At 39.8% G+C, this 12,858-nt stretch overlaps 1 protein-coding gene across 1 annotated transcript in view; it reads right to left on the bottom strand.

The window, feature by feature from the left end:
* LOC124139391 (prominin-1-like) overlaps positions 1-12,858 on the bottom strand; it is a 132,003-nt gene that overhangs the window by 14,142 nt on the left and 105,003 nt on the right. The window contains exons 11-18 of the mRNA XM_046506425.2: positions 11,292-11,368; positions 9,357-9,430; positions 8,880-9,026; positions 8,036-8,162; positions 7,699-7,802; positions 5,588-5,672; positions 3,286-3,426; positions 1,341-1,439 (exon numbers count right to left, since the gene is read on the bottom strand). Of these exons, the coding sequence (XP_046362381.2) occupies positions 1,341-1,439; positions 3,286-3,426; positions 5,588-5,672; positions 7,699-7,802; positions 8,036-8,162; positions 8,880-9,026; positions 9,357-9,430; positions 11,292-11,368 (854 nt within the window). The remainder of the gene's footprint in view (positions 1-1,340; positions 1,440-3,285; positions 3,427-5,587; positions 5,673-7,698; positions 7,803-8,035; positions 8,163-8,879; positions 9,027-9,356; positions 9,431-11,291; positions 11,369-12,858) is intronic.

The following is a 12,858-nucleotide window of genomic DNA, read 5'->3' as shown; positions in this document are numbered from 1 at the left end:
GAACGCCTTAACCACCAGCCTACCCGACCGCCCCTATATACAATAGAATAACAGTAGTAACAGTATAGGACCAAGGAAATCTGTCATGATTCACAAAGAAGGACTAATGCCACACCGATTCATGACTTTGTTCGAAATGTGCCTCTGTTCACCCAGCAGTGAATGGGTACCCGGTAGGATGAGATGACAATGTGGTTGTTAACCTTCAAGCGCCTAACAGGCAGCTTGTGTTGTATACATCCCAGGGAGCAGAGAATGATTCTTAAGTGCACACTGATCCAGTGACCGGGGTGCTAACCGCGCTTTGAGCATGCCCCTGAGAGGTGTGGAAATATGTACAATATAAATGGTTATTATCATAAATATGTGAAAGAAATAGAAAGTTAAAAACCGTTTTCACTGAAAATATGCTATTGTCTTACTTCTTTTTGTCAAGATATATTGTTTTTAATTTGGATTAACCAATAAATATGAAAACAACATAAAAAAGTGTTTATTCTGTACCTTGATTACATACAGGTATTGTTGGGAGGAGAAAAAGAACGTGAATACACAGATAGCAGTCGACCTGTAGTCTGCCTTACTGCCAAACAAACTTAAGAAAAATCAGGATAAATAGGAGTGAGTGAGTGAGTATGGTTTTACGCCGCTTTTAGCAATATTCCAGCAATATCACGGCTGGGGACACCAGAAAATGCACTTCACACATTGTACCTTTGTCGGGAATCGAACCTGGGTCGTCGGCGTGATGAGCAAACACTTTAACCACTAGGCTACCCCATACCAGTGTCAACTCTCACGCATTTATCACCTATGTCACGCTCACACACATGGTTGAGAAATTCTCACGTATTCATATAAAATGTAGATAAAAATATTTTGAAACGTTTTCTTTTTCTTTTTGATTTATTACGACCAACACAGCGAGAAAAATCATTCAAAACCAGTTTTCGCTGGGGGGGGGGGGGGGGGGGGGGCTTCGCCACCTTGCGCCCCCCCCACCAGGGCTTAGCCCTGGACCCAGCGGGGCTTGCACCACATGCACCCTGGCTTCTCACTTAGACATCCAGGAGTTGACAGAGCTATGCTACCCGACCGCCCCAGATAAATAGGAACAATTGAGTATTTCAATTGAACTGGGGATTATGGTGGAGTGTGACGTGCTGCATGTAGAGTTTGACTTGACATATGCGCTGTAACCATGAGCAACCATTTCACCCCTGCAGGGAATACGCATGTCAACAGATCAAGGTCATGACGTTTCTTATGTTTGTTTAGCAGTTGCTAGGAGAACAGTACAATACAACATGGACGTCTGGGACAACACAAACTAAGATAACCTGTGCAGGTGCAGGGAATGTAGGTCCTCCCGAGTTCAGTATCGTCCGGATGTTGTTGATGTAGTCATTCACGTCGGCTTTGATCACACCTGACTTGAGCTGGAAAGTGTAAAATATTACACAATTGTCAGTTCTACATACTCGATTGTCCAGTGTCTTATCTCCATCATGTCATGATGAGCATCAGAGTATACTTGCACAAAGTGATCTTATTGTAACTCTTATACTTGAACATACACTTACGGTTGTCGTAGCAATTGCACAAAGCGATCTTATCGTAACTCTTATACTTGAACATACACTTACGGTTGTCGTAGCACTGGCACAAAGCGATTTTATCGTAAGTCTTATACTTGAACATAGACTTACAGTTGTCGTAGCCCTGTCACAAAGCGATCTTATTGTAACTCCTATACTTTAACATAGACTTACGGTTGTCGTAGCACTGGCACAAAGCGATCTTATCGTAACTCCTATACTTTAACGTAGATTACGGTTGTCATGGCACTGGCACAAAGCGATCTTATCGTAACTCCTATACTTTAACGTAGATTACGGTTGTTGTAGCACTTAGGTTGCTTTGAGAAAGCGGACCCTGGACCCTTGCACTGTAATAGCTTTATAAGGGAAGCGATGTCACCGTCCCCTTATCAGTAATTTGCCGCTGAATTTCTCTCCTGCGTGAGTGTAATGTGATTGCATTGGTTGGCTGTTTTAAGAGCCATTCCATTCAAACAGGACTTAAAACAAAGCTATGGTTGCAAATGAATCCAATGCATATATCACGATAGAATGATGATATTATGCACTGGATCTTGTACAACTGATGCTCGTTGAATACACAAAGTGAAACCCAAGTGTAACTATAGACAGTAATGACGTGTAATAATTGTCATAAAATATTTACTTTGCCCGTTAATAACAGACAAATTTCACTGCAAAACTTTCATGCACAAAACATGTCTGTAACATCCACGTTTAGCACAAATAAGATTTCTGCACTGGAATTCAAACCAAGACCCTCTGATCATGAGGTGAACACCTTGTCTACTTGCCCAAATAGACCATCCTATGGTGAGGGGTGGTCTCACCACATTAATTAACAATAATGTGTTGTGTGAGGTTTCTTACAACCTAAAATGAAATAGATCAAGTTTATCAACAAATCCAATATATGTTGTGACCAGGTCCTGACCAGGTCCTGACCAGGTCCTGACCAATCCCTTGATGCTGTGTCACATGCCATGGTTCTTATTAAAACTGATTAATGATCTTTGAATTTTATAAACATTGTCAATTATGAAATATTGCAAAATAAGTTGAAATTATATTACAAGAAATATTATATGTCTTCTAAAAATATTACTGGTCAATTTCAGGCAAAATTTTATCAAAGTTTACTCTTGCTGTCATATAAACACATATACCATACTTTAAAATACAATTCCTTGTTGTCACTGTGATATGTTTTTACTGGTGGTAATATTAGTAAGTGTCTTATTTTCTTATGTACATATCTTAAAATCTTATCTTATCTTATCTTATCTTATCTTATCTTATCATATATCATGCTTTTAAACAAAGAAAATCAAGTTTGGAAATTATATGATTGTACCAATTGCTCCTGTAAACAGGATTGTACTATAGGCCTGGGCCTCCTCAGTACGTTGAATAAAGAAATCTTACCTTACCTTACCTTACCTTACCTTACCTTACCTTACCTTACCTTACCTTACCTTACCTTACCTTACCTTACCTTACCTTACCTTACCTTACCTTACCTTACCTTACCTTACCTTACCTTACCTTACCTTACCTTACCATCATAAATCAACATATCAACATAAATATATTTCCCACACTGCTTAGATGTCCATGAGTTGTACCTCACTGTCAAGTTTTATGTCACTGAATCATATATGTGTTCAATAATAGCCATACTTACCATATCATAGTAGGTGACGAGGTCGAACATAGCTGCTGTGTTGAAGTTTGAAATCCAGGCCTCAAACTCTGAGGTGACCATGGAAACACCACTAAGATCTACATACATCTTGTCGAAACTACTGTCCACGGTCTGGAAGGCCTGAAGAAGACAAAGACACTAAATTTACTTTGACTTCAATGGTTTAAACACAAATAAATCTACGGTAAAGTTGCATCTATCACCATTCAATATTAAACATTTCTCGCATTTTCTGTGATATGTATATTGCTCAAAACGTTTGACAGATTAACTATTTTCATATGAAAAGGTGTTCTCTAGGGATGGTCATTTATTGCAGGGTGTTGTAGGTCAGAGGTGTTCTCTAGGGATGGTCATTTATTGCAGGGTGTTGTGGGTCAGAGGTGTTCTCTAGGGATGGTCATTTATTGCAGGGTGTTGTAGGTCAGAGGTGTTCTCTAGGGATGGTCATTTATTGCAGGGTGTTGTAGGTCAGAGGTGTTCTCTAGGGATGGTCATTTATTGCAGGGTGTTGTAGGTCAGAGGTGTTCTCTAGGGATGGTCATTTATTGGAGGGTGTTGTAGGTCAGAGGTGTTCTCTAGGGATGGTCATTTATCGCAGGGTGTTGTGGGTCAGAGATGTTTGAATCACTTATGTACAGAAAATAATGACCCTCCTCTAATTCCTGTCATATTTGTGGATGACCCTTCCCATATCTGCATATATATTTTCATGACCCTCCCTGAAAAAGGTAAAATCTTTATATTTTATTATAAAAAGTCCATTTTGCCCTGACCCTCGTCAAATAACTGTAATATGTTTTATGACCCTCCCCTAGAGGCTGTCATATGTTTTATGACCCTCCCCAAATATCTGTAATATGTTTTATGACCCTCCCCTAGAGACTGTCATATGTTTTATGACCCTCCCCAAATATCTGTAATATGTAATATATTTTATGACCCTCCCCTAGAGACTGTCATATGTTTTATGACCCTCCCCTAGAGGCTGTCATATGTTTTATGACCCTCCCCTAGAGGCTGTCATATGTTTTATGACCCTCCCCTAGAGGCTGTCATATTTATGCCCCTCCCCAAGAGGCTGGCATATTTTTTATGACCCTCCCCTAGAGACTGTCATATGTTTTATGAGCCTCCCCAAGAGGCTGTCGTATTTTTTATGACCCTCCCCTAGAGACTGTCATATGTTTTTTTACCCTCCCCTAGAGGCTGTCATATTTTTTATGACCCTCCCTTAGAGGCTGTCATATGTTTTATGACCCTCCCTTAGAGGCTGTCATATGTTTTATGACCCTCCCTTAGAGGCTGTCATATGTTTTATGACCCTCCCCTAGAGGCTGTCATATGTTTTATGACCCTCCCTTAGAGGCTGTCATATGTTTTATGACCCTCCCTTAGAGGCTGTCATATGTTTTATGACCCTCCCCTAGAGGCTGTCATATATTTTATGACCCTCCCCTAGAGGCTGTCATATGTTTTATGACCCTCCCTTAGAGGCTGTCATATGTTTTATGACCCTCCCCTAGAGGCTGTCATATGTTTTATTACCCTCCCCTAGAGGCTGTCATATGTTTTATGACCCTCCCCTAGAGACTGTCATGAATATGTTTTATGACCCTCACCTAGAGGCTGTCATATGTTTTATGGCCCTCCTCAAATATCTGTAATATGTTTCATGCCCCTCCCCTAGAGGCTGTCATATGTCTTATGACCCTCCCCTAGAGACTGTCATTTGTTTTATGACCCTCCCCTAGAGACTGTCAGGTTTTATTACCCTCCCCTAGAGGCTGTCATATGTTTTATGACCCTCCCCTAGAGACTGTCATATGTCTTATGACCCTCCCCTAGAGGCTGTCATATGTTTTATGACCCTCCCCAAGAAGCTGTTATATGTTTTATGACCCTCCCCTAGAGGCTGTCATATGTTTTATGACCCTCCTCTGGTTCACTCTGAAACAAATTTCCATGTGTTGGTAATTATTTCAGTGTTCTGGAATTCCTTCGTACAGCTGGTACTTAATACCCACTGCTGGGCATACAACTTTGATAATGTGTCATTATGCCCTGATGGTGGTGATTGTTGCTCATGCTATCAACCACTGGTTTGCCTGGCACAGTTTTGATGAGTTACAGGTTGTCATGGTATGGCTGGAATTTTGTTGTGCAAAACGACATCCACACCCACAATCAATGCTCTGACTACATTAGCTTGTTCTCACAGAATGACAAATCTACTATCGGTATAGCATGTACTTCATTTCTTCTCTAAGCAAAACATCACCTGTGTATAGTCCAGGTCCTGGAAGATTGTTGGCACAAGGTGATGTGAATAAAGCTGGTGCGATCCTTCGTTCTTCAGGCAAGATCTGAAACAAGGAACACAGACATTGGCAAGATGGACAAGGCAGGGGCTGCAATGATTAGTCTATTTCTGTCTCAGTCAAGCTTTCATGATGTTAATCCATTCATAATGGATCTTCTCTTTAGTTACCTGCATGTGGTACCTTCACAAATAGAACCACAATATTCTGTAGCTCACCTGCACCTCACACTTTCAGAAAAAGTAGTCTTTGTCACTGTCTGTATGGGTGGCAGATTTTCAAGGTGCAATCAGTGGCAGTTGAGAGACTCGGGCAAAAGTGTCTACACTTACCAGGAATTCTACATAACATATCCAAATCAGGTGATTCCAACCCCTTCACCAGGTCACTGAGCATGTAAACAATGGCATGTACTGCATTTGAAGCGTACTGTATTGAAGTGTTGACAGTGTATGTAGCATTTTACCTCATAAATGAGATACTGACAGTGTATGTAGTATATTACCTCATAAATGAGGTGTTGACAGTGTTTGTAGCATTTTACCTCATAAATGAGATACTGACAGTGTATGTAGTATATTACCTCATAAATGAGGTGTTGACAGTGTTTGTAGCATTTTACCTCATAAATGAGATATTGACTGTGCATGTAGTATATGACCTCATAAATGAGGTGTTGACAGTGTATGTAGCATTATACCTCATAAATGAGATATTGACTGTGCATGTAGTATATGACCTCATAAATGAGGTGTTGACAGTGTATGTAGCATTATACCTCATAAATGAGATATTGACAGTGCATGTAGTATATTACCTCATAAATGAGGTGTTGACAGTGTTTGTAGCATTATACCTCATTAATGGGTATTGATATTGTATGTAGCGTATTACCTCGTAAATGAGGTACAGACAGTGTAAGAAGCATACTACCTCATAAATGAGGTACTGACAGTGTCTGAAGCATATTACTTCATATATGAAGTACAGAGAGTGTAGGCAGTATATTACCTCATATATGAAGTACTGACAGTGCATGTAGCCTATTTCACAATTGAGGTACTGACAGTGTCTATAGCATATTACCTCATAAATGAGGTACTGACAGTGTATGTAGCATATTACCTTATAAATGAGGTATTGACAGTGTCTGAAGCATATTACCTCATATGTGAGGTACAGAGAGTGTAGGCAGCATATTAACTCACAATTGAGGTGTTGACAGTGTTTGTAGCATATTACCTCATATGTGAGGTACAGAGAGTGTAGGCAGCATATTAACTCACAATTGAGGTGTTGACAGTGTCTGAAGCATATTACCTCATATGTGAGGTACAGAGAGTGTAGGCAGCATATTAACTCACAATTGAGGTGTTGACAGTGTTTGTAGCATATTACCTCATATGTGAGGTACAGAGAGTGTAGGCAGCATATTAACTCACAATTGAGGTGTTGACAGTGTTTGTAGCATATTACCTCATATGTGAGGTACAGAGAGTGTAGGCAGCATATTAACTCACAATTGAGGTGTTGACAGTGTTTGTAGCATATTACCTCATATGTGAGGTACAGAGAGTGTAGGCAGCATATTAACTCACAATTGAGGTGTTGACAGTGTCTGAAGCATATTACCTCATATGTGAGGTACAGAGAGTGTAGGCAGCATATTAACTCACAATTGAGGTGTTGACAGTGTCTGAAGCATATTACCTCATATGTGAGGTACAGAGAGTGTAGGCAGCATATTAACTCACAATTGAGGTGTTGACAGTGTTTGTAGCATATTACCTCATATGTGAGGTACAGAGAGTGTAGGCAGCATATTAACTCACAATTGAGGTGTTGACAGTGTTTGTAGCATATTACCTCATATGTGAGGTACAGAGAGTGTAGGCAGCATATTAACTCACAATTGAGGTGTTGACAGTGTTTGTAGCATATTACCTCATATGACAGTGTATGTAGCACTATCGGTATATAACAATACTCAGACTTATTTGGTGATATGTTACTGAACATGAACCACAAAATAAAAAAAAAAACCTGCACTTGTATTACATACTGAGCCTACCTGTACATATCTGCAGACTTCATTGTGATACTCCCGTTGCCCAGGATGATAGATGACAGGTAATACCCAGGATGATTCTTCACCACGTCCGGGATGTCCAGCACCTGAGTGAGTGAGTGAGTGAGTGAGTGAGTGAGTGAGTGAGTGAGTGAGTGAGTGAGTGAATGAATGTTACCTCATATTATTTCCATACAGAAAACGTAATATTCCAGTTTTGTGACATAAGATAAAGCAAATTATTCTGAAGCACATAAGTACGCATTTTGTCACACCCAAGAACATTTGTTAAAAATAAAATCTGTAAATCACAAAATTAAATTGTCAGCTTCAGTCTCACCTCCGTCATGTATTGTAGTTTCTTTGCCGGCTCACACACGACCTTCTCCAGATTGACCCCTGCATAGAAGGTCATCATGCAGAGCGCCATGAAGATGAGTGACAGTCCAATACAGCCAAATGAAACCCTGAGAGAAAAGCAAATATCTCTTATCCCTGCCAAGGGCTGTAATATAATTATGAGTGAGTATGGTTTTACGCCGCTTTTAGCAATATTCCAGCAACATCACGGCGGGGGACACCAGAAATGGGCTTCACACATTGTACCCATGTCGGGAATTGAACCAGGGTCTTCGTGATATGTTTCCCCCCGAATACCACATGGTATCACGATACATCGGTCATGATATGATATGTAGCACAATACATATGTCATGATACGACATGTAATGCCATACGCATATTCACATCGCATGGAAACTTCTTGACTACATTTCAGAGCAGGTTCAAAAGAAAAGGCAAGCTGTAGACATATGTTCATTAGGGCTATTTTTAGTAGTGAACTTCAAATGCACATTTTGCTAATTCTGGCGGACAAAAATGCCAAGGGTCCTTAAACGAGTAGAAAGTAAATTACTTCAGCAAGTGTATCGTCAGAGAAAAACATTTTGTGTATCGTATCATCACATGAAAACTCAAGATGCACCGATATATCGCTTAAACCCCTAGTCTTCTCCCATGGTATTTGAATCTAGGGTCACCCTCAATCAGTAACTTCTCACAACAGAGTCAACATAGGACGAGGACCCCTTGACTATCAGCGTCATTTGGAAAACTGATTTACACATATATTTTCTCGAGACATATATAGTCTCGTGTGACTGAATGGCTCATGGTTGACTTACGCGACGTAGAGGATGTAGGCGGGGTAGTAGTTGGGCTGTCCCCCTCGTCGCGCCTCCCTCTTCCCCTTGACCGTGATGGTCAGTGCCAGGTACAGAATAAAACACCCGACAAAGTTGACGAACACGAACACCCAGGTAAACCCATACCTGGAAATACAAAGGAAACATTATTGGAGGACATTCACTTCCTGTTTTCATCCTGCTGTATTCAAGACAGTACAGTAAACTACGGTCATTATGAACTCGAAAGGGCCACAAATTTTAGTTCGTTATAACCATAGTTCGTCAAAAGCATATTAACAGCTTATTTACAGCAAATGGCCTGGCCCACAAATAAGTTTGTTATATCCATCAGTTTGTTATAAACGTTTACTGTATTTGTTTTGGAGTCCTTACTCAGAGTCTTGTTTGAAGCATACATAAATGTGCTAAATAATGGATTTGTTTGAACGTAGAGTTCTCTCCCTTTGTACATACCTGACTGTGTCACTGACAACCAACCGCTTGTCAAAACTTTGGAAGGATTCTCGAAATTTTGGGAAGTAAAAGTCCTGAAATATGAAGAGATCTTGATAAATGAATCATTAACTATGGTGTTGTATTGAAATCAGTCTTTCATATCCACAAGGAGCAGTCACATCATAACATACATAGTGATGTAGCTGTTACACACATCATCATTTCCATCATCATTTTACAGCTGCTGCTTGCTGACTGAAGCTACAAGAGTGAGTGAGTGAGTTGGGTTTAATGCCGCTTTTAACAGTATTCCAGTTTTATCACAGCGTGTCAGCTTAATGTGGGAGGAAAAGCCCGAAGTGATGCAGGTCTCAGACGTTTACCACTTCGGTGAACCCACAAGCACGGGTATGGTGCTGACAAACCTAGAAACATAGTTGGGGCGAACTGGGATTCGAACCCACAATCATAGGTTTCTGTTCGCCCTAGGGACCTAACTCTCCACAGCGAATCGTGGTGCCTTAGACGACTGGGCCACCCGTGCCCCTGAAGCTACAGGGACATCATGACCGTGCACCATTTTTGTTGTGTTAGTGTTTAGATCAGACCATATAGTGCTTGTTGTAAAAAATCCTTCTTTAGGGACTGACCATTTGATATTCTGGGGGGCAGGCCTGCGATTTGAAAAAAATAATTATGCTGTTGAAAAAAAAGAAATTAGCTTTTACAAAAATTACATTGTTGAAAGGTGTTTTTTTAAAAACAATTCAGAATTATAGTCTTACATGAAAAAATATCTGGTTTTGAAGCAGAAGCTAAAAATCTATCTACCGGTAATCTCAATACCCAGGCCCACCCCCAGAATATCAAATGGTCAGTCCCTTGGATAGAGGTTATGAGGCCCCGGGGCTCAGGGGCTTATTATTAAATGACTTAATTTTGACTTAAAAAAATAAAGTTTCTGAAAATTGACTTAGCCGAATATAAAAACATTGGTCTAAATCTAAAACTGTCTGCTGCGAGAAACTAAGTCGAAGTCACTGAATGCAATGACGTGATCACTTAGGGACTTGGATCAGGCGTCTATGTATGCATGTCGTATTACCTATCATAAACACAGTTATCATTGAGTATCAGACCCGTGAATATCCGGGGTAGAATAGGTCTTCAGCAACCGATACCTGCTGTAAAAAGTGACTATGCTAGTCGTAAGAGGCGACTAATCGGGTCAAATCGGGTGGTCAGGCTGGCTGACTTGGTTGATGCATGTCATCGTATCCCAATTGTGTGGATCGATGCTCATGATGTCAATCACTGGATTGTCTGGTCCAGACCAGTTTATTTACAGACCGCCGTCATATAGTTGGAATATTGTTGAGTGCAGCGTTAAACAACAAACCAAACCAAAATATGAGTATCAGGCGTATGTGTTATTACCTAATCGAATAGAGAGTTATCACTGAGCATTAAGCTATAAGACAATACTAGGGGACCTGTCATTTATTAGAGTGGGTCAGAGTTTTTTGATTCACAAATGTACCAAAACTAATGACCCTCCCCTAATTGCCCTTATTTTTGGATGACCCTCCACATGTCCTTGTACATTATTTCATGACCCTCCCCAAATAAGTGTAATATTTTGTATGACCCTCCCCTAGACACCCCCACCCCAAATAAAATAATCAATGGCCAGTCCCTAAGTGTTGATTAAGCATCCATGTTAAAAATGTCCTACTTAACCTTTCCTGTGAGGAATAATTGATATTTTATGATGTCCCATAGTATTTTCAAAGCAATATCTTGTTTTACTAGATTCCACTAGACAGGCATACACACACTGTTGTTGAAATCACATACAGATACAAGAATGATTGGCTAAGTGATGACGAACATGGCACTTTTAAGATGGCTGCCATTTACGATTTCCAAGTAGGTGGAGTAGGTTGGTCTCACCTGCTGAGACGGGAACTTGAGTCCAGATATAGAATTGGCCACCGTTGCACTGTACCTTGTTATTGTGTCATTCAACTCTGCAAGATAGACAAGGGAGGATGTACTTACATATCTTCAGTGTATGCTTTCAAATAGTCCAGGCCAATGTCATAAAATCATTTTTACAGATTTTTTAGTTCAGTATGTCATGAGAAGGTAAACTAATAAATAGATCATGATGTCGGGGATGTGGGGTCGAATTTCTGAAAGAAATTGTAAAATATTATAGCAAAAAGATGTTAAATTGAACCATATTGTCAATTAAACACTAACTTAATATCATTTTTAACATTTGCCATATTCAGTGCTGGATTCTTTATAAAAAAAATACTAATTGATGTGGCTTTAGAAGTCTTCATCAACCCATCCTTGTCATAAGAGGCGACTAATGGGATCAGGTGGTCAGGCTCGCTGACTTGGTTTAAGCATGTCATCATATCCCAGTATAGATTGACATTCATGATACCGTCATAAAAGAAATTACTAATTGATGTGGCTTTAGACACTTATCAGTTTTCAAAAGATTCTATAGCTTTCGAGACGACTGGTGGACCCACCATATAATGTTAAGATAAATAATCTGTAAATAAATATAATAGTAATAGTAATTTATAAAACAGGAATCTTTATGCAACTAAAAAAAAGCTAAGGAACACCTGATTGCTATAGTTAATGTGCCATGAAAGAATCGGGTGTTCTTGTAATTTCTATTGATGCCATATCAACTATAGTCCTATGAGTGAGTGAGTGAGTATGGTTTTACGCTGCTTCTAGCAATATTCCAGCAATATCACGGCGGAGGACACCAGAAATGGGCTTCACACAATGTACCCATGTTGGGAATCAAACCCAGGTCTTGGGCGTGACGAGCGAACGCTTTAACCACTAGGCTACCCGACCGCCCCTATAGTCCTAAGAACATTGTCATGACAGGTTAACAATAGTTATATGAACAAATCAGGTGTTCTTTAACTTCTTTTGAGTAGTATATGTTCCATATTGATTTTCAGGAAGGATAGAATTTCAGAACAGGGTTAGTAATCTTAGACGCTTTACTTATATTAATAATTACAAATTACTTACAGCTCTTGACAATATCACAAATATTCAGTTAATCAAGATGTGCTGAATAGACACACAAAGCTGTGTAAATGAATTGATATTTTCTATAAAACTATACATCAATTCATTATAATTCAATTCTTGATTATTTGTTTTTATTTGTAATTGATGTCCCTTTTTTCAATTTCATCCTGATTCTAGAACATCCATACAAAAGGGAAAATTTTATCCTCAGCCTTGCAGTTAGCACGCATGAAGATCCGGGTTAGAATTGGTCTTCGTAAGAGGCGACTAACGGGATCGGGTGGTCAGGCTCGCTGACTTGGTTGATGTATGTCATTGTATCCCAATTGTGTAGATCAATGCTCATGGTGTCAATCACTGGATGATCTGGTCCAGATTTAATTATTTACAGACTGCCGTCATATGGCGGGAACATTGCTGAGTGCAGCTTTAAACAACAAAC

The sequence above is a fragment of the Haliotis rufescens genome, unplaced genomic scaffold (genome assembly GCF_023055435.1).
Source record: "Haliotis rufescens isolate VD_foot unplaced genomic scaffold, xgHalRufe1.0.p SCAF_27, whole genome shotgun sequence".
Classification (NCBI taxonomy): domain Eukaryota; kingdom Metazoa; phylum Mollusca; class Gastropoda; order Lepetellida; family Haliotidae; genus Haliotis; species Haliotis rufescens.
The sequence above is the reverse complement of the archived record's forward strand: the minus strand, read 5'-3'. Positions and strand labels throughout refer to the sequence as shown.